The sequence below is a fragment of the Podarcis tiliguerta genome (assembly GCF_965153285.1).
Source record: "Podarcis tiliguerta genome assembly, chromosome: 11".
Taxonomy (NCBI): domain Eukaryota; kingdom Metazoa; phylum Chordata; class Lepidosauria; order Squamata; family Lacertidae; genus Podarcis; species Podarcis tiliguerta.
Genome location: NC_139544.1, coordinates 50,784,744 through 50,805,889, shown reverse-complemented (window position 1 = coordinate 50,805,889; position 21,146 = coordinate 50,784,744). Strand labels below are relative to the sequence as shown.

Here is a 21,146-nt window from a genome sequence, read left to right as displayed (position 1 = left end):
AACTAACTCTATGTCTTGTTTGGCCCTCCAAAAAATGAAAGTAAGGGTCAAACTTGAGGTGGAAAGCACATTAAACTGGCCAGGGGGTGTCTACTCTTTACACTTAACTGAGTAAATGGGGTAGTGGGGAGAAACATGCCCCTCCTTGCCAAATCTCATTGAGCTCCATAAACTGTAAGTAATTTTCTTCCTGCCTGGTTCATTTTCAGTATTGGAGTCGGGACAGAAGAAATCTTCTTTAATGTTAGGAAGTACAACAGGGTGAGGCAGGGGAGGGCTATGAATTTCTCTCCCTTCCTCTGCATCCTCAACATTTTATTATAAAGAGGAGCACCCATCCTTACTTTATATGTGAATGAGGCAAATACAGGGGTGGTGGTGTTGTTGTTTAGTCGTGTCCGACTCTTCGTGACCCCATGGACCAGAGCACGCCAGGCACTCCTGTCTTCCACTGCCTCCCGCAGTTTGGTCAAACTCATGCTGGTAGCTTCGAGAAATACAGGGGTACCTCAGATTAAGTACTTAATTCATTCTGGAGGTCCGTTCTTAACCTGAAACTGTTCTTAACCTGAAGCACCACTTTAGCTAATGGGGCTTCCTGCTGCTGCCGCGCCGCTAGTGCCCGATTTCTGTTCTCATCCTGAAGCAAAGTTATTAACCCGAGATACTGTTTCTGGGTTAGCAGAGTCTGTAACCTGAAGCGTCTGTAACCTGAAGCGTATGTACCCTGAGGTACCACTGTATATGTAATATAGCACACACACATACGCAGTTGCCCCGCATGCTTAGTTTGGGCCTTAAAAGCCCTTTAAACTTTGACTGAGTCATTCTTACCGTTAATGAAAAGAAAAAACCTCTGGTGCTGTACAAGAGGTTTTGCACACAGCTGTGTTTGCATGCCCATCTCGGCCTTGACCTTGAGAACGTTTGCACAATGATAAGGAGCAGTTCTCATGATGGACGGTGACTGTACCTGCCTCCTGTGACACACTAGGGTAGTTTGTGCCTCCTGTAAAATCTGCTTCAGGGCGTAGTTGGCGCCTATTTAAAGCCCAGGTATGCACCCTCCCTCAAAAGATACAGAAACTCTCGAGGCAGACACGCCAAGGCACACATTACACGTAACAGCCACGTTGTAGGATATTGGCAAACAAATGGCAGGAATGTTAATTTGAAAGGTGACCATAAAGATGGATTGTAGCTGTGTCGGTGGGCAAACCTCAGATTCACTTCCTCTTGCCCTTTGGTCTTACTCTTGCAAACTCATGCTTTGAGCCACCAGCCATATGGGAGCAGGGAAACAGATGGAGAAAGGGTTAAGTGTTCCCATCACTTCTCTAAGTTTCTGAAGTTGCTTTACTTCTGGGCAAAAAAAATGTATATTAAGGTGTGAGCATGTAGTTAGCTCCTGCATTGTGCTTTTAGTCAGTAGCTGCGCCGGTTCCTCATTTTATGTCTGTCTTCCCACAGTGGACCTTAACTCTTTACTTCCAAGCTCTTAAAGCACTGCAATCTTCTTTTCCTTTTCTTAACCTGTGGTGTTAGTGCCAAGCAAACAAATCGGTCTGAGATGAGGGTGGGGATAGGTGCGCTGGTTGGTTGGTGATGGCAGAAAGGATCCAGGAGGGGGAAAGTTATGCTGTTCTCCCATGGAGAAACAGGGTCTCACTCCGGTGAGAAACTGCTGGTTCCCCCCAATGCAGCCTGTTATCTCCCCTTGTCCCATGTTCATTCTGTAGATGGTGATGAAAAAGGATAAGGTGGACAGACAGAGAGAGAAAAAGAGGACATAATCGTGCATGTTCCCTAGGTGCCAGCTGACTCTTTGGGACATGCAACACAAAAACATCCAAAAAACGTGGTTGACTTGCCTAAGATCCAGGACAAAGCGCCACATTTCGGCCATCAATTCTGGCTTTGAACGTATGAGAGCCCTACACAATGGTCAAAGATTAAGAAGTGAATCACAGCCATTTCCCATTTGCCACTTCTAAACCTGTGTTGCCTTCCACAGCCAAGCTGTGGGTCAACATGTGTCCAAATCCTATGCCTGTTTTTGAGTAATGTTCCAGAGATGGTTTGACCTCCAATCTACACACTTGTTGAGCCATTCCGAAGACACATCTGGATTTAGTTTGGGTTGGGGGTGGGAATCAGGGTGGTTTTGTTTGTAAGTAGGGCTATTTTTTGCCTTAAGGTGAATTGCTCACTGGTTTTGTGGACTAGCAGACCTGTCAGAAAGGTTCAGCATTTTAAGGTGGAGCCGATTGTGCCAGAGGTGAGGTCCTGCTGAGTCACAAAATAGCAGTTCCTTCTGCTTCCACAGAACCTGCATTTCCACTTTGCCTGTTACCTGAGTCCTGCTTATTAATAAGGTAGGCTGAGTTAGCTGTAGCTTATTGGTTAAATGGCTGGGGAGGGAATAAAAGATGGGTTTCGAGGATCCCGAGTCTCTTGTCACTGGTAGTCATGGAAATGAGGAACAACAGCCCTGAAAGGAATGCATTTAACGCTTAAATCTATATAAGTCAAGTGAGAGGGAAAAAGCTATGACTTTAGAATGGGGGTGAACAAGATCATAAAGCAGTGAGGAGGCAGGAATGTTGCTCCAGGAAGTTAAGGGTGAGGGGAGATAAAAGTTTTAGCAGCAGTAGGGGAAGTCTTCTAAGAAAAAATGAGTATTTTCTTCCTCTGTTTTAAGTTTGCATCGCAGCGGTTTCTTCACTTAGTTCCAGAGTTTTCTTGAAAGCCTAAACTCATGCAGCTCAACATTAAAACATTTAAAAATATGAGATTCCTTCTTTACAAAATGCTATGCAGAACCCATTCCGAGAATGTGGCTTTATCATTCAGTAGCCTATGGAATAGGGATGGGAAACTGTGGCTCCTCAGATGTTGGATCCTATCTGCACAAGCCGAGGATGAGAGGAGCTTTAGTCCATCACCATCTGGAAGGTCACAAATTCCCACCTTTGTTGTAGAAAATAAGAGATATATCACCAGAGGCAAGAAGGCATCCTTGTCTAAATGAAGAAGACAAAGAGGAGCATAAATTTTCACAAAAGAAATGCAAGAAGACAGTAAAGAATGCTTAAAAAAACTGAGGAGCCTTGGACGACAAGGGAGTCAAAGGTGTGCTACTGGAGAATAAGGAGATTTCAGAGAAGGCGAATGAATTATTTTCTTCCCCGTAGAAGATGCAAGGCAGGTTCCTGTAACTGAGCAATTTTTCTCGGAAAGGGAGTCCGAGGGACTGAGGCAGATAGTGGTGGTAAGAGATGAAGTTCTAGGCTTATGGACCAATTAGGTCCAGTCATGGCCGACTCTGGGGTTGCGGCACTCATCTCGCTTTATTGGCTGAGGGAGCTGGCGTACAGCTTCCAGGTCATGTGGCCAGCATGACTAAGCCGCTTCTGGCGAACCAGAGCAGCGCACGGAAACACTGTTTACCTTCTCGCCGGAGCAGTACCTATTTATCTACTTGCACTTTGACGTGCTTTCGAACTGCTAGGTTGGCAGGAGCAGGGACCGAACAACAGGAGCTCACCCCATCGCAGGGATTCGAACCGCTGACCTTCTGATCAGCAAGTCCTAGGCTCTGTGGTTTAACCCACAGCACCACCTGTGTCCCTTATGGACCAATTACACACTGACAAATGACTGAGTCCAGATTGGATTCACCTGAAAGTTCTTAAAGAACTCAGATGCGAAATTGTTTGTTTTCTAACCAAAATATGTAACTTATCCCGAAGATCAGCATTCATTTGGGTGGACTGGAAAGTGGCCAAATTCCTGAAGAGGGATCAAGGGTTGATCCTGGAAATTATGAGCTATTTACTTAACATCTATTTTGGGAAAACTGTTGGAAGGCATTATTAAAGATGGAATTGCCAAGCGCATGGAATAACCCGTCCTTCAGAAGCAGAGCCAGCAGAGCTTCTGTAAGGGTAAGACTTGTCTCATTAAGCAATTAGAGTTCTTTGAGAGTGTCAGCAAGCTTATAGCTGATCCAATCAACAGTATGTTCTTAGACTAGAAGTGTCTCGCCAAATGTTCCTGAGTAGGCTTACCAGTCCTGGAATAAGAAGAGAGGTTCTCCTGTGGATCTGGAACTGTTTAAGGAATAGGAAGCAGAGAGTATGAATAAATGGGCAGTTCTCATTGTAGAGAATATAGAAGGGAGAGTCCCTGTAAAGATTGGTATTGGGATGTGCTTTTTAACTTGCTTATAAGCGGTGTAAAATTAGGAGTTACGTTGTGAGAAAGCCAGGGGTAATGACAATATCAAATTGTTCTAGGTGCTTAAATCAAAAAGGTTAATTTTGAGACGCTCCAAAATGATCTCTCCAAACTGGATGAATGTGTAGTAAAAAGATAAATGCAACTCAAATGTAAACTGATGCACGCAAGAGCAAGGATTCCTAACTGGCAATGACTACAAGGCAGGTTCCTGTAACTGAGCAAGCTTGGGGGTTGTAAAGGATAATTTGATTATTATGCCAATCCAGTGTGCGGCAGCTGTGAAAAAGGTGAATTCCATGTCTGGGATGGTTGGGAAAGGGATTGAAAATAAAATGACCAACATCATAATGCCCGTTATACAAACCTGTGGTGAGACCATTTTGAAATACCGTGTACAGTTCTGGTTGCCTCACCTCAACAAGTATAGCATAGAGCTAGAAAAGGTTTAGAAAATGGCAAACCCGAATGATCAAACGGACAGGCATCATGCAATGGTGAAAAGCGTTGCCTCTCTTTCTCCCCCACTAGCCATCCTTCCAATTCCATACATAGTTTCTGCCAAGGGAATTGCTCCTTGCACCTTGAAGAGGGAGTTGAAAATACATATAATTCAAGTAAGGTCTCAAAGGGAAAATGGCGTGTCAGACAATGCGTCATTGTGTGTTTGCACTGATGCAGGAAGTCAACATTCACTTCCTGCCTCCCAGATAACAAGATGAATTCTTTGGTGTGTTTTTTGTTGAGATACCACCCACAGACGGTGATAATTTCTTGCTAATGCAAAATACAGCACTTGAGTTGAGTGCCCTTTTCCTCTGTGCAAGTGTGCTGCGCTGGCAGAAGGCTGTGAAGGGGAGGACCAGAAAGAGAAGCAGGAAAGGTAACTCCTAACTCCTGATTTCAGCCTCACTGAGGGGAAACTCCCTTTCCCCACCTTTCTCTGCGTGAGAGACGCTTAGTACTTTTCACTCTCGCCACCGATTAGGCTCTAAAAACTTGCAGAAGCAGCTGCGGGTTTAACACCTTGACAAGGAAGGTGTCAATATCTTGACATATGCTAAAGGAAGCTGGCTCATCTTTCTAACTGCATTTTTGTGGGCACATCACTAGTTTCAAATGAAGCATTTGTTCTTTCCTAGACTTCGCGAAGGAGATGCAGGAGGGTAAAAGCAAAGGGGAGGCATTTCTCCCCTTTCCCAAACTTGTAATATTCAACCTAGTTGGAGGTTGCTGCAGCTTTGAGTCTTAGAACTGACCTGCTCCATCATTTTCCAGGTCTCTGCCATGGTTGTTCTGCGGTCCTGATGTCCAAAACATGCCTTTTTGTTCCTTTAGCAATCTAAGCAATAGGCCCGGGTGACTGCAGACAGCATGAATGGCTCAATTAAAAGTGTCATCCCCAAGCAGGGTTCCTGTGACTTTCATAGATTTTTATATTTCATATTCTTTCTTCTTTTGCACTGTTTACATTCCCTACTTCACTTCACCCAGGCGCATATATGCACATCTGCCAACTGAGCGTAGCATTCTATGCCTGCAAGTGGACTGTATGCCACAAAACCTGAAGCCATAATAAATTTGTTCGTTTTTTTAGGTGCCCAAGATTCTTCCTGGCTCCCCCCCCGCCCTTTAAGCTCAAATTAACACTTTTTATTGTCATCTAGTTCAGACATCTTAGCACTTTTTTGTGGCGGGAGGGGGGTCCAAACAATAACTGGTTGGAAGCAAATGGGAAGAAAACAGGACATTTCACTAGATGTGACCACACACTCCAGCACCTTACCCCTTTCCTTAGAAACTACACTAGCGTAATTAAATACTAAACACACAGAGATGCACGGGAAACCAGTAGAGAGAGAGGTGTATCCTTTCCCTACCCAGTCTTTCAGTTGGGGAGTTGCTTTGGTCTTCCAGCATTTAGCGATGTAAATTCTGGCTGTCTCTGGAAGATTTGCAATTACTTCTAGGTCTGTTGGACTCTCCTCCAATCTCAGACCGCAAAGATGAGCTGTTTTGAGAGTGTGTGGCAAGTTGTAAACAGTGCTTTCTCATACCATCTCAAATAAGCTGTTCCATAACTTTTTTTTACACTGCCAGAAGATATGCTAATAATCTACTCTTAATGATCCACATCTCCATCAGAGCATATTTATTTTATATAGTCTGGTTGGTCTATGAGGAATAACAATGAGAAAGATTGTCTTGAAGAAATTCTTTTTGAGAGTAGAGCTCATCAGAGATCTGGGAATGTTATTAAACAACCAAACCCATTTCTCTTGTTGGATATTAGAATTTAATTTTATCAAGTCTGTCACCCATTTAATGCTATATGTGGGCTGTGTATGAGTAAGTTTAATTTCAGAAAGAATTGCGTGAACATTAGTTATTAATTTATTTTGGTTAATTTTCAGTAACAGAGTTTCAAATTCTGTCAATCTATGCAGTCTTCCATATTTGTTTATTAGTTGTTCTCCCATGTGACTGAGTTGGAAAAACTGAAAGACAGAGCCCATTGTCCCTATGCAAGTAAGGCTTGGTGATATGAGATTGTGTGTTCCTCTTCAATCCAAGCTCCCACATGGTGTTTCTCCATATTGGAATGTTGATTGTGCCGTATCATCCTTGGTTTGTAAAATAGATGTTTAAAGGAAGAAACACAACAGGGGAAGGTCATCACTAATTGCTTTGAAAACTGTGCCTTTGGAATATCTTGTCTGTAACCTAGCAGTTATGGAAGAATGTTGTCAGAAAAACGTGAGCAAACTTGGATATCGCTTTGAGAATGTTCATAATTGCTAGAATAGGAAGATATGAAGCCGTCATTGGTCCATCTAGCTCCCTGTTGTCTGCAGTGCCTAACAGTAGCTCTTCCAGGGTTTGGACAATGAGTTTTTCCCACCTAGAGATGCTGGGAATTGAACCAGGGACCTTCTGCATGCAAAGCAGATTCTCTGCCACTAAGCTACAGTCCTTAGGAGTCACAGTTCAGTGGGAGAGCACATGTTTTGTGGACGGATGGTCCCAGGTTTACTCCTTGTTTTCTCCAGTTAAAATGATCTCAGCAGAGCTGGAAAAGATCTTGGTGGAGTCATGACAGGTTCTTCATCCACGTGTTAAAGGCATGAAAAGCCCCGATTTCCTCCTTTGTATCTGGTCACCTTGGGGATGGATGTTTACTGGTAGAATCATGAAATCATAGAGTTGGAAGGGACCATGAGGGTCCTCTAGTTCAACCCCCTGCAATGCAGGAATCTTTCGTCCAACGTGGGACTCAAACCCACAACCCTGAGATTAAGAGCCTCATGCTCTAGCAACTGAGCTATTCAGCAGCCGACGTAGCTTCACCAAATGCCGGTTTTGCCACTGTGAAGATGCAGTATGGCCAGGAAGCTGAGTTTGTTGAATTTCTGCCTGTTCCGCTACTAAAGTCAGAGAGGAGAAAGGAGGCATCCTTGAAATTAACACCAGTGTTTCTGATTATTCACCTGCCACCGAGAAGAATGGGTCTGTTTGTGACTTAAATGCTTGTAAAAAGACATTTAAATTATTCAGGTTGCGACAGCAAGCGTGATTGATTTTATTGTAGTTTTGAGTTTCTGCACAGCCTATCTTAATTCCAATATAACCCTCCCTCTTGGGAGCTGCTTCCATGGCTTTGATTTACTTTCAGTGTGATCCTTAGGAGCAACTCCCGAGCCATTAGGCATGCATGTTTCCCCCTTCTGCTTGCTGTTGTGTGAATGGAGATCTACTATCTTAAGCAGGGATTCAGTAGCAAATCCTGTTGCCATTGGCAAATGCCTAGTTTTTCTGCACTGGGTGGGTAGTGCGTTACCTAAACAATGATTTTATAGTCTGTAGCCACGGTTACCCGGTTCCGTCGCTCACAGTTGACAGAATGGGCTGTGTAATTATTAAAAGACATGACTGCTTTATGGGAGTCTATGACAGGAATGATTCATGTAGCTACCATGCAGGTTTTGAAAATGCTAAAACACATGGGAATAGATCTGGACCCTGGTGGATTATTAATATCTTACTAGAAACTTGGCAGGGAAGCGAGGGCAGAAAACCCTCAGGCAACAGCTAAATAGAAAAAAACGTATTTGCAATTGGGAATGGGCGAATTGGACAATTTTGGGTTTTCTCAGTTTCTCATTTTTACAATCTTACGTTTGGTTCTCCATTTTCCCCGCATCAGTTTGTGCTTTTAAACATTTGTGCATTAAAATTAATAAGCATTTTAGTGTGAGTTTCTCCTGACAGACACACCTTTGTAAACAATTCTGCTGACACAAACATTTTTTGCAACATGTAAGCACTCTGGCTGCCGCATGTTGCACTACAGTAGTTGCAGTTTGCGGACCTTCTTCAAGGGCAGCCCCACATTACAGTAGTCTAGCTTGGAGGCTACCAAGGTGTGGGGACCATAGCCAGGTCACCCCTGTATACAAAGGCTGTAGTTTGTGCACTAGATCAAACCCGAGCACAGGCACTTCTAGCCACCAAGGCTAAATGGGCCTCAAGTGACAGTGACTGATCGTTCAAGCAGTACATACCCAAACTACACACCCATTCCTTCATAGGGAGTGCAAAGGGAATTCCCCATTATATTCAGACCCTGGGAACCCTGGTTAATTTAAAGCAGGCTTCCTCAACCTCAGTCCTCCAGATGTTTTTGGCCTACAACTCCCATGATCCCTAGCTAGCAGGACCAGTGGTCAGGGATGATGGGAATTGTAGTCTCAAAACATCTGGAGGGCCAAGGTTGAGAAAGCCTGATTTAAAGTACAGTCATGTTACGTTCACTTCAGGTTGCGGGTGTTTTTGTATTGCGTCCTGCAGCAACCCAGAAGTACTGGAATAGGTTACTTCCGGGTTTCGCCACATGCGCAGAAGCGCCAAATCGCCCTGCGCGCCTACGCAAATGCAGCGCTTCAGTTGCAGGCTTTTCACGTTACGGGCGGGCCTCCGGAACGGATCCCATCCATAACACAAGGTACCACTGTATGGTTAGTGAACAAACCAGGACCACAAGCCATTGTTTGAACAAAAAATCATTTTAAAACAACCATGGTTCCTCCAAGTTTGGACACACTGAGGAGCCTCTGGTTCACGTCAATCTAGAAGCCGGATCTTACAAACTTTTACTGCAGCATTGCAGCACAGCTGCAAACAGCAAGGGTCCAGGAAGGCTCACTGCTGTCCATGCATGTAACACTAAACAGTGTTTTCGTGTTGTATGCTAAAAGGTTCTATAGGTGTGCATTGCAGCGGATTCTAAGCTGTCAGGAACAGCATTTAGAGAAGGGAAATGGCTGTGCTGCACTCGATATTTGTAATAAAAAGGAATAAAAGGCCGTAGGTATGCAATCAATACTTAACAAACTTCTGTGAAATTCCCACCTTTCTTAAGAATATGTTTCAGGAGATTAGAGAACAACACAGTTTTTCATGGCTGTCTTTCTCGCTGCTCTGCTGAGCTGCCCACCTAGAAAGAGCATTTATTCTTTCCTAACCAACTTCTAAATGTGGAGCCTAGTTGCCCTGTATGAAAAAACTGTTGCTTGCATAGCTGACCAGGAAAATGAACAGGATGTGATAGTTGAATGACCTGTTTTCTAAAGACATTTCACTGTTGGCAGATTAAATAATTCACATACTGCTGGGCTTCTAAGTACAGCTACATTTTGAAATATGTTGGCTTCCTTTTTTGGGTGCAAATATTGCAGGTGTTTAAGAAAGTTGAGAAGGCATAGCTCCGATGCTAGAACTCTGATGTTACATAGTTTTTAAGAAGCGTTTTTATTTGTAGTGTCTATTTGTGTGCAATGAACCATTTTGGGGGTTTGTGGTTGGAGGGGAGGATATTGCTTGGAATATAGAGCACCGAGGTAAACTGTGGGGGTGAGTTGAAGGGAGCGTGGAATAACTTTTAGGAGAGGACATTTGCTGGGCGCAAGTGGCTCTCGGAGGTTACTAGCTCAACTTGCATTCATGCCAGACTTCTGTTTACTATGGACTTATTTCTGCTGTTCCTCAAGCACTCATGCTAACTCATGCTGAAAACTCTTGATCACCTACCTTCATAGCTGAATACGCACAGTGCTGTTAGCACAATAAAGCTGCTATGGTAGGTTTTAGTATTAATGGGGGTTCAGCCCCTTGGGGACGAAACGACCCAGTGCTTGTGTTTAGATCCTTCTTAAAACTGCTTGTTTAGCATTAAGACTGAGAGCAGTGCTGTGGTGGAGCAACCGCCGTATCCAAAGCTTTGCCAACTACCTGCATCCAGAGCAGGAAAGGCGGTGAGGGCAGGGGGCAGCTTTGTTTATTTTTCCTCGTTTGCCCCCTCCCCCAACTCCAGCTTGGCAGTGGCAGCACTGGTGGGGCATCCAGGGACATACTGGGATCAAATCGAACGCTGGGATGGCTTTCATAATTCCACGACTGTCCTGGGAAGACAGGGGCATTTGAAGTGTATGCCACTATAACCAAAACACCACATTTTCCCATATGAACTTGTCCAGACCTTGGATATCATCTGAGACCCTTCCTTCTCTGTATGCCCCTTCAAAGGGACGTTTGGAGAGTGCCAGCAAGAGAGCAGGCATGATATATTATGGGGTCACGGTGGCGCTCTGGTCTAAACCACAGAGCCCAGGGCTTGCCAATCAGAAGGTTGGCGGTTCGAATCCCCACGACGGGGTGAGCTCCAGTTGCTCTGCCCCAGCTCCTGCCCACTTAGCAGTTCGAAAGCACATCAAAGTGCAAGTAGATAAATAGGTACCGCTCCGGCGGGAAGGTAAACGGCGTTTCCGTGCGCTGCTCTGGTTCGCCAGAAGCGGCTTAGTCATGACCCGGAAGCTGTACACCGGCTCCCTCAGTCAGTAAAGTGAGATGAGCGCCACAACCCCAGAGTCGTCCACGACTGGACCTAACGGCCGGGGTCCCTTTCCCTTTCCCTAATGATATATTACTGTACTGTTAAATCTGTTTTTAATAATATTTATGTGATTTTATTACTGTGGCTTTTTTACTTGGTTGTGAATTGCTTCAGGGCTTTTTCAGTGGGAAGCTAAACTTGATAAACCTTACCTTGGGCTCTTTCCCTGTATCAGAATCCCATCTAGCATTTCTCTGAGCATCATGAATTCCAGATATTCATTCTCTCTCTCTCTCTCTCTCACACACACACACCCTACCTGCTCCCCCAAAGTTTGTGCATGAAGACCTAAGATGACTTCAGTGCCACAAGCTTATGATTCTGTTTATTACATTGTAATGAAAACACCTAGCCAACAGAAGAAGAGAAGAGAATTCTGTCTCCTGAGAAGATTGCTTCTGGTAGCTTTCCCCCCATGCGCCATTACAATTTTATTACCTCCGTCTGTTTATATGCAGTGTTTTGGGAAGAAGACTATTCCTTTCCACACCATATGTTGGTGGCGGACTGTGTGTGTTACATAATCTGTGCAAAATTCAATCCATTTTTTTCTTAAGCAGAGGGAACAGCAAGATGAATGAGCTGTCAGGGACAAAAGTAATAAAGTTGTTCAGAACATGTCTCGAATTGGATTACAATTCCGAAAGGACCATAGGGACTCCACTAGCAAAGGATGTGGTGATCCTGGGTGGGGAGAGGCAGAGTTTCACTGGGGCCTCAGAGGCTTGTAATTAGTTTCAGGCTTAGCAGAGGAAGTCAGTTGATTAAAACTAACTAGGCACAAAAGCCGTAGGTGCAAATATCTGGCTGAGGGTACTTCATGCAAGGCAAGGATGTCAGACTTTACTGTCTGAATAGGTAATGTGATGAAGCCTCCAGCAGCTCAACCTCTTTATTTGAAGTGCAAGCTGAAATTAGCATAACTTGTTTCTGCAGAACCAGAAATCAGAACATTGGTTTTCAGATGGGAATAAACCCAATCTTTCAGTGGGCAGAATTTGCTCAGTGACCTTTCCCACAATCTGTCTAGAATGTTTGAGTGGACTCGCCTTTCTTTGTCAAGAGGGAGATTGTCAAGTCTTCTGGTTATTTAAAAATCGTAAGTGCCTTGTGTGATGTCAGAAGCCCCGTCATCTGTTCTGTGACGACACTTAAAATTCCTTTCCGGGACACAAGACTGTTCTGAATGTTTCAACTTCAGCTTGAGGGGCATGGAAAAGAGTTGAATAATTAGAAATTTGCACAAAGCCGGCGTGGCTTGTGAACCCGGTCAGTGTATTCAGCTAACTGAGTCTGGTTCTGTCGTAGACAATAATAAATAACTCTGGTGCTGAATTATGACAATGATGTGGCCCAAATAAAGGCTACTGAGAAAGGGGTAGAATCTGCTCAAGGGAAACACAAGATTTGCAGAAGTGGGGGTGGAATCTTTGGGGGGGGGGCCAAGGAGACAAAAACTTAATACAGTGGTGCCTCGCAAGACGAAATTAATCCGTTCCGCGAGTCTCTTCGTCTAGCGGTTTTTTTCGTCTTGCGAAGCAACCCTATTAGCGGATTAGCTCTATTAGCGGTTTAGCGGCTATTAGCGGCTATTAAAGGCTTAAGGGATTAGCTGCTAAAAGGCTATTAGCAGCTTAGCGCCTTAGAAAAAGGGGGTGGGGAGCGGAAAAAACCCTCAAGAATCGCAAGACATTTTCGTCTTGCGAAGCAAGCCCATAGAGAAATTCGTCCTGCGAAGCACCTCTGAAAACGGAAAACCCTTTCGTCTAGCGGGTTTTCCGTCTTGCGAGGCATTCGTCTTGCGGGGCACCACTGTAATTGCTCAATGAGAACTGAGCCTGTTCAGTGGCTACAAAATGCTGAGTTTGAGAGGTATGGATAGAAAATGGTAGAATGGAATGTTTTGAAAGAAGGCATGGCTGGCTGCAGCACTGAACAGGAGTCTGCAACATTTTGTTGGTCAGGTACCACTCGTCCAGGCATAGGCAAACTCGGCCCTTCAGATGTTTTGGGACTACAACTCTCATCATCCCTAGCTAACAAGACCAGTGGTCAGAGATGATGGGAGTTGTAGTCCCAAAACATCTGGAGGGCTGAGTTTGCCTATGCCTGCGCTTGTCTGTTACAAACACACACACATGAAACAGGGCATGAAGGCAACAGTCCATAGGTCCTGATGTTCTTGGACATGGGTCAGCAAACTTTTTCAGCAGGGGGCTGATCCACTGTCCCTCAGACCTTGTGGGGGGGCAGGACTGCATGGGGGGGTGAACGAATTCCTATGCCCCACAAATAACCCAGAGATGCATTTTAAATAAAAGGACACATTCTACTCATATAAAAACATGCTGATTCCAGGACCATCTGCGGGCCAGATTTAGAAGGTGATTGGGCAGGATCCGGCCCCCAGGCCTTAGTTTGCCTACCCATGTTCTTGGAGATATGCTGAACACGGAGGTTCCATGTAGGTAGCATGGACAAATATATAACCCCTGAAAGTGTTGTTCACCATGATTGTCTAATCCTCAAAGATAAAATCATGTAAGCCACTTGCCATTGCTACATCTTGTAGCAGTGAACCCCCTATATTCAGGGCCTAAGTATGCACACTGGAGTTCTCCCTTTTGCAAACTGCTTTCAGACATAAAAAAAACCAGCAAGGGAGTTGTTGGATGATTTCTACTCGATGCGTTATCTGCAAAGGAAGAGAGCAGATACAAAGGAGTATTAATCTCGAAAGGGCAATTCACCGGGCAGTCTTTCCCTTCCATCAGCAGAGGTTGGGCAGCGTGACTCGTCTCCCCCACTGCTTAAAACTGCCTGGGCTTCCTGCATTTGATAGACTGCTCTGTTCCCTTTCCAAGAGCATGAGTGCGGATAAAAGTATGTTTGAAAACAAACGATGAGATCGATCAGATTCCTTTTGCCATTTTCTACCTGAGCTGTGATCGGTGAACCAAAGAGGACGGCCATTTGGGAAGAAATTCTCTCCTTGTGGCCACATTTGAGGGAAGCTTAATGTGGGCTCCCCTTTAGCCAGGCTCCAAAACCAGCGTTAAACATTCAGGTACTGGTTAAAAGGTACCCTAGTTAGCCTACACTGTGATTAACGTTGGTGCCAACATTATTTTTATGCATTCATTTATTTTGGTATCTATCGCACAATTACAGCCCAAAGGCATACTCAAGGCAGCTTTCAGATTAAACACAGTATAATAACCAAAACATCCCCCTCCCAAGCTGAAATACAGCTCTGACAACAGCCGCAAGAAATCCACTGCAGCAATAAAACAGTGTAATGAAACTCATGAGAAACAGTGAATAAAATCTTACTGTCTTAAGAGCTCTAATTGAAAAAAATGCTGATGGGCGTGGTAGGGGAGAGTCTTAAAAGTTTGGTTCTAATACATAATACTCCCTGGCTCATGGTTCAATAAAGGAAGGCACAGTGTAGCTGGATAATTTCTAAGCTTCGGCTAAGTGGGACAGAGGGTTAAACTTGCTGTAGAACTCAGGATGTTTCCAGTTTTTGTGTGTCTGGTTTTTCTTGTTGTCTTCATTCCGATCTTTCCCCCTCTCTCTCTGTCCCTGTTCTGCAGGTTCATCAAGGTCAGCACTATGACTGATGGGGACTATGACTATCTGATCAAACTCCTTGCCCTCGGGGATTCTGGGGTTGGGAAGACCACGCTCCTGTACAGATACACCGACAACAAGTTCAACCCCAAATTCATCACCACAGTAGGAATTGACTTCCGGGAAAAGCGGGTGGTGAGTCTCTTTTCTATATAAGGTTAAAAAGATACGTTTTCTTCTTCTGGAGGTCCCATTAAGATACGAAACATTCCCAATATTTCAACGCAACCTGGCTATCCTTAGCATTGCAAGAATTATTCTCCTTCAGGCACTGTTGTCAGCCTTTGTTGCACTCATCTGAATGACATGCAACTTTGTCCAAACCTTCATCCACTCAGAGTCTGCATTCATGCATTGTTTCATTTTAACTTTATCCTATACATACTTTTGACTACTGTTCTGCCAGAACTGTGTGTACAGTCGTACCTCGGCTCCCAAACCCCTTGCAAGTTGAACGTTCCGGCTCCCGAACGATCAAAAACTGGAAGTGAGTGTTCCGGTTTTTTAATGTTCTTTTGGAAGCCGAATATCCGACGGGGCTTCCGTGGCATCCGATTGGCTGCGGGAGCTTCCTGCAGCCAATCAGAAGCTGTGCTTTGGTTTCCGAACATTTCAGAAGTCAAACGGACTTCCAGAGCGGACTCCTTTCAGCTTCCGAGGTACGACTGTACTTCGATCTTTGAAGTAACCAGCTGTTCTCAATGCAGACTTGCTAACAGCCATAAGAGCGAAATATGAACTAGCTTTGCGTTGCAAAACTTTTTAACAGTATAGGAACTTTGGTTGGCATATGGAAACCCTGCACAGCTCCAGAAACCCTTCTGCCATTCTTCTGCTGGCTTGTTGAGCTGTCAGAGGTGGTACTTTGGGGTCAGAACAAAGAGAAACTTCTTTTGACTGTGTGGGATTTTATAGCACAAACCACACATGAGAACGCTATTCTAGGAAGCGTCCATGTGCTTGCCACCATTCCACTGCCTTATCTAAACAGATTTTCCCAGTGTATGAACAGTGCAATTCAACTCAGAAGTAAGGCCTATTGGGTTCAATGCAACATACTCACAGGTAGGGATGGGGGCAGAATTCAGTGCAATGCACATATCAAATTTGCATTTTCCAAAGCATTACAAGAACTGAAACAACTGCCCTTCAAATTTTGTACTTACCCAGTTTTGTGATCCAGTTCTCCATTCAAACAATGCTTACAAAAATTATTTATTAGGTAAAAGTGTGCATAAAAATGAATTTACTGGTGAAGAATAGAACACAGAAGTACACTGTATAAGTGTGTGCATTAGTCAAAAAATGCATACATGAATGTGTAATAAACTTACAGTAAAATGCTGAAGAATTTTGACGAGGTTTAGTTCTTTAAAAGTTTACAAATTACTGCAGCAATGTGGAGAACTGAATTTAGGATTGGCAAATTAAGAAAACAAGAGGACCAAAATTAAAAGATCTTCCATTCCTCTTTACAGGTAACTGGTTATAGGACTGCAGTCTAAATATCTAATCCTGCCTTTCCCAAGCTGGTGCCCTCCAGATGTTTCAGAACACAACTTGCCAGCTTGTCTGTAGGGCCCATGGTTAATAAAGGCTGGTTTAATCAACAAAAGCCAGCAACCTTGCTTACAAGCTGTAATAAGAAAAAAGCTTTTGCCACAGGATTATTTTTTTTGTCGTCCACAAAAAAGAGGCATTTTTGTGAACGTTTTCTTTTATATGTACAATTTTGCACAGATACATACTATTTTTTGTAATATACCAGCCTAACTGTTTTCAAGGCCAAGGCTATATATTGCTGACTCACAGTGCATTAAGTCTTTTCTCGCCTCATTATATCCTGTTAGTTTTGTGGGAAACTGAGGCTGTGTACACACTCTTATTTACTCTGCATCCAGTGTGCTCCTTAAGCCACAGTCCATTTGTAGCCTGCACCTATCCGTCATTTCTTATGAAATACTGCGTTTTGATCCATTTGCCCCCAAAGCAGCTTTCATCTGAATTGTGAAAAAGAATGACCTTGTTGCATTTTAACCTGGTAATGTGCGCACAGCCTCATTTATAACTTCTAGTTACTGTGGCACATAACATTCCTTTTTCTAAACAACCACTTCATGTTCTCTGGTATCCAAGCAGCCGTTCAGCTACACTTCCACATCTGTGTTGGGGGTTCCAACTTCATGCCCCTGGACTGCTAGTCCCTATCCTGTGCCAGAAGATGCTCCTCAATTTCTTCTAGGTTTCAGGAGCAGCTTGTTCAGCACGTGATGGATTTACTCTGAGAAGGCAGTGAGACTCAGAGCCCCTGCTACAGATATGGAGCTCAGAACACAACTGTTTGGATCTGGCCTGGGGGTTGGTAGATATTTTTGGAAGGATATGGGATGGTACACCATCCTACCTCCATCTCTGTGCTCCAGGATGAATGCAATTGGTATTCAGAACGTCATGGAAGGCAAAAGAGAAAGGAAGATCAATGCACCTCATTAATAGTGTGCCCATTCCTAGCAATTAGGCACCAGTCAGTCTCTGAGCAGTTCATTCACACTTTTACTTTGATAGTGTAGCCTTTGTGTGAGTTGTTATGAACAAAATTGTCATCCATCCTCAGATCCCCTGGTCAGACTACTATTTTAGTTCGTTCAGTAGCAACAGACTGTTGTACGTCACCCAGACCTCATATTCTCATCACCTCAACTCTGAAAATAAGCAGAGGAAGAGTAATTGGGCCAAGGCCTCCAAATAAGCTTTGTGCCCAAGTTGGGTTTGATTCTAGGTTTCTCCAGCCCAAGTCTAATACTGTATCCATTCTACACCAGCCCTCTCTCTGCCATCATGCACGCATGGCATTGGTAACATCCAGGATGCTCTTGTTCTTGTTTGCATCTATCTGTCTCAAGAGACAATAGAAGAGTGCACCTCTGGGGGTGAAGTCAAACTTGAAGGTTATAGTGCTTGCTATGGCTATAGAAGGGACAAAGGTGGCGCTGTGGGTTAAACCACAGAGCCTAGGACTTGCCGATCAGAAGGTCGGCGGTTCGAATCTCCCCGATGGCATGAGCTCCTGTTGCTCAGTCCCTGCTCCTGCCAACCTAGCAGTTTGAAAGCACATCAAAGTGCAAGTAGACAAATAGGTACCACTCCAGCGGGAAGGTAAACGGCGTTTCTGTGTGCTGCTCTGGTTCGCCAGAAGCAACTTAGTCATGCTGGCCACATGACCCAGAAGCTGTACGCCAGCTGCCTCGGCCAATAAAGTGAGATGAGTGCCGCAACCCCAGAGTCGGTCATGACTGGACCTAATGGTCATGGGTCCCTTTACCTTTTATGGCTATAGAGACTGATGCAGAAAAGACATGTTTTGCTGCAGCTGGGGCAGATGAAGGTGTCTGGTTGTGCTGCTGCAGATGCACCATGGCGTTTCTTCTCTGCACTCCTCCCAGTGGTCATTCCTCTTCTGGTCTCTACAACCAATACACAACCCAACTGTATCTGCAAGGGATTCCCACACGTTAAGGTTGATGTTGCTAGCTTTCTTGTCGCATTTGTAGAGGTGGTGTGCCAACTGGTCTGGTGCCTGAAGCCAGCTCCCTATAGAAGCACATCCTTTGGGATCCTCTCATCTTCCATTCTGTGGGCATCTCTTGGTGACAAAAACAACCACTACATGACCACTCCAGTGTTTGATGACTTCTCCCCTTATCCATCTGTATCTCCATCCTGCCATTCAGCCATGTTGTTCTCAGCCTTAATGGAAGGCGTATCAAGTCACCACTCTGCCTCAATAAACAGCTAAGCTTTGTTTGGTGTGTTTCAGGTATACAACAGCCGGGGGTCAAATGGCTCTCCTGGGAAAGCCTTTAAGGTCCATCTTCAGCTCTGGGACACAGCCGGGCAAGAAAGGTAATGCATAAGAACATCGTCTCTGAAGCAGAAATCACTGGAAGAGCAAATGAAAGGTTCTCCATTCGATCCTGCTAGGCCATTTCAGATTAGGCAGGTTAGGTGTTATTAGGGAGACTGGAGAAAGAGCAAATTGTTCACCTGATGGAGCACATGTGGGTGTGTTACTTTCACCAAGAGGACTGGCGTCAGCATGGCGCATTTCCCCCTCCTGACCATACCATGACGCGCAACTCAGCGTACAGCAGCCCCTACTCCATTTCTTTTTGCTGAGGAAATTGAATTGCAAATGGGAGATACACTGAGCTTTTCCAGGCACAGAATCCTCACTCTCTGACAGACTTATGCGCTCCTTTCTCGATATTTAATTACACGCATGCTTACAAGTCCCCCCTCCTTTTTTAAGTGGCCACTGCCTTGTTCCTATATTAAAGTTAGGCACATTGTGCCATTGATTCCAGTCAGAACTTTGCCCAGGAAATGTGCTTGAGGCCATGGCACATGTGACTCCAGCAAGGGTTTTGCTGCAGCCACTGTTGCATCCGCATGTGTTGCTTTTCTAGCACACCTCAGTCAGCAGTGATCTGGCAAGTTGTCCTCGCGTGTGCAACATCTAAAGTGCAAGGGCTGCTTTACATCTGAGATATTCTCTTATCAAGGAGAAATTGCAACATGGGGGCATTTTTGCCATGGTTACATGGGCTGAGAGCTGCTGTGCCCATCTGGGAAGCATCTTCATGAATGTGCCCAATAGGTTCGCAGTCACAAATCAAAATGTGAATTATATAAGACTGCCACTGTTTTGTGTAGCCTCTTGCAGAGGAGTGTAAGCAACAAAGGCCAGGAGGCAAGGGTAACCATTAAAGAGGTGGGAGGAAAGAAGGATGCAGCAAGCATACAATGTGTGGATTTATATGAATAGCTATGCATGATTCGTGGGACGCGGGTGGCGCTGTGGGTTAAACCACAGAGCCTAGGACTTGCCAATCAGAAGGTTGGCAGTTTGAATCCCCGCGATGGGGTGAGCTCCTGTTGCTCGGTCCCTGCTCCTGCCAACCTAGCAGTTCGAAAGCACGTCAAAGTGCAAGTAGATAAATAGGTACTGCTCTGGCGGGAAGGTAAACGGCATTTCCGTACGCTGCTCTGGTTCACCAGAAGTGGCTTGGTCATGCTGGCCACATGACCTGGAAGCTGTACGCCGGCTCCCTCGGCCAATAAAGTGAGATGAGCGCCACAACCCCAGAGTTGTCCACGACTGGACCTAATGCTCAGGGGTCCCTTTACCTTTATGCATGTTTATGTATAGAATTTGTTTTTTAAAAAATAACTCTCAGCTTAACATGTGGCTTTCCATGTTCACCCAAGCTCCAAAATGCCAGGAAATTGCAACTGTTAAAGGCCAAATCCTTAACAGATCCATTATTTAGACAATGTGGTATCCTACCCTGTGGGTACCTTGGGGCTGGATCACTGCCCCTCTTTTGTAAACCGTGCTGAAGTTTTATTAGCAATCCTGCGGTATGTAAATCTCCCAAGTCCGAGATTCGTCTGCTCTCTGTCAGAGTCTGTGCAACTGATGCTGTCATGAAGCTGAAGCTGTGGAAACATTATGTGTCTGTAACTGGCAACCAATAAAATGTATACAGAATGATAGAGTTGGAAGGTACCTTTTAAGATGGTGGCCATTTGCATCATCTTGCAAGCAACAGTAATGTTTCCCTTCAGAGCCTATTATTTTATTCATATGCTTATTTTAATCCAATTAACTGACTAAATGACTGAAGATATAGCCAATGCCTTAAGTCCCACAAGATGCAATGATGGCTCAACTTGGATGCCTTAAAAGGGGATTAGACAAATCCATGGCAGGTGGGAATAGGAATAGATACGAGCTGGAGGTGGCATGTTTTCAGTACCAGTTGCTGGGAATTGCAAGTGGGGAGAGGGCTGTTGCACCCGGGTCCTGTTTTCAGGCTTCCCATAGGTGCCTGGTTGGCCCATATGAGAAGAGGACGCTGGACGAGATGGGCCTTTGGATCAGAATCCCGCAGAGCATTTCTCATATGTTATTATATATTTAACTGGGTGACAGTCCCATTAACAATAAATGTGGGCAACTGGATACAGTGGTCCCTTGGTTCTTGAACTTAATCCGTTCCGGGAGTCTGTTCGACTCCCGAAACCATTCAAAAGCCAAGGCACAGTTGTCGATTGGCTGCAGGAGCTTCTTGCACTCAAGCGGAAGCCTCGTTGGATGTTCAGCTTCCGAAAAATGTTTGCAAACCGGAACACGTACTTCCGGGTTTGTGGCGTTCAGGAGCAGATTTGTTCGGCGACTAAGCCGTTCGAGAACCAAGGTATGGCTGTATTACCAGGGCTGTGGGGATTCTGTTGCGCTCTGGAGTGTTGCATCATTCTC

At 44.7% G+C, this 21,146-nt stretch overlaps 1 protein-coding gene across 3 annotated transcripts in view; it reads left to right on the top strand.

Annotated features, from left to right (window-relative positions):
• The window catches only part of RAB27B (RAB27B, member RAS oncogene family), a 112,711-nt gene that overhangs the window by 83,497 nt on the left and 8,068 nt on the right, over nt 1-21,146 (top strand). For all 3 annotated transcript variants that reach the window (XM_083403224.1, XM_083403225.1, XM_083403226.1), the window contains 2 exons: nt 14,788-14,959; nt 18,642-18,727. In XM_083403224.1, coding sequence (XP_083259350.1) covers nt 14,807-14,959; nt 18,642-18,727 — 239 coding nt within the window. In that variant the 5' untranslated portion in view covers nt 14,788-14,806. The remainder of the gene's footprint in view (nt 1-14,787; nt 14,960-18,641; nt 18,728-21,146) is intronic.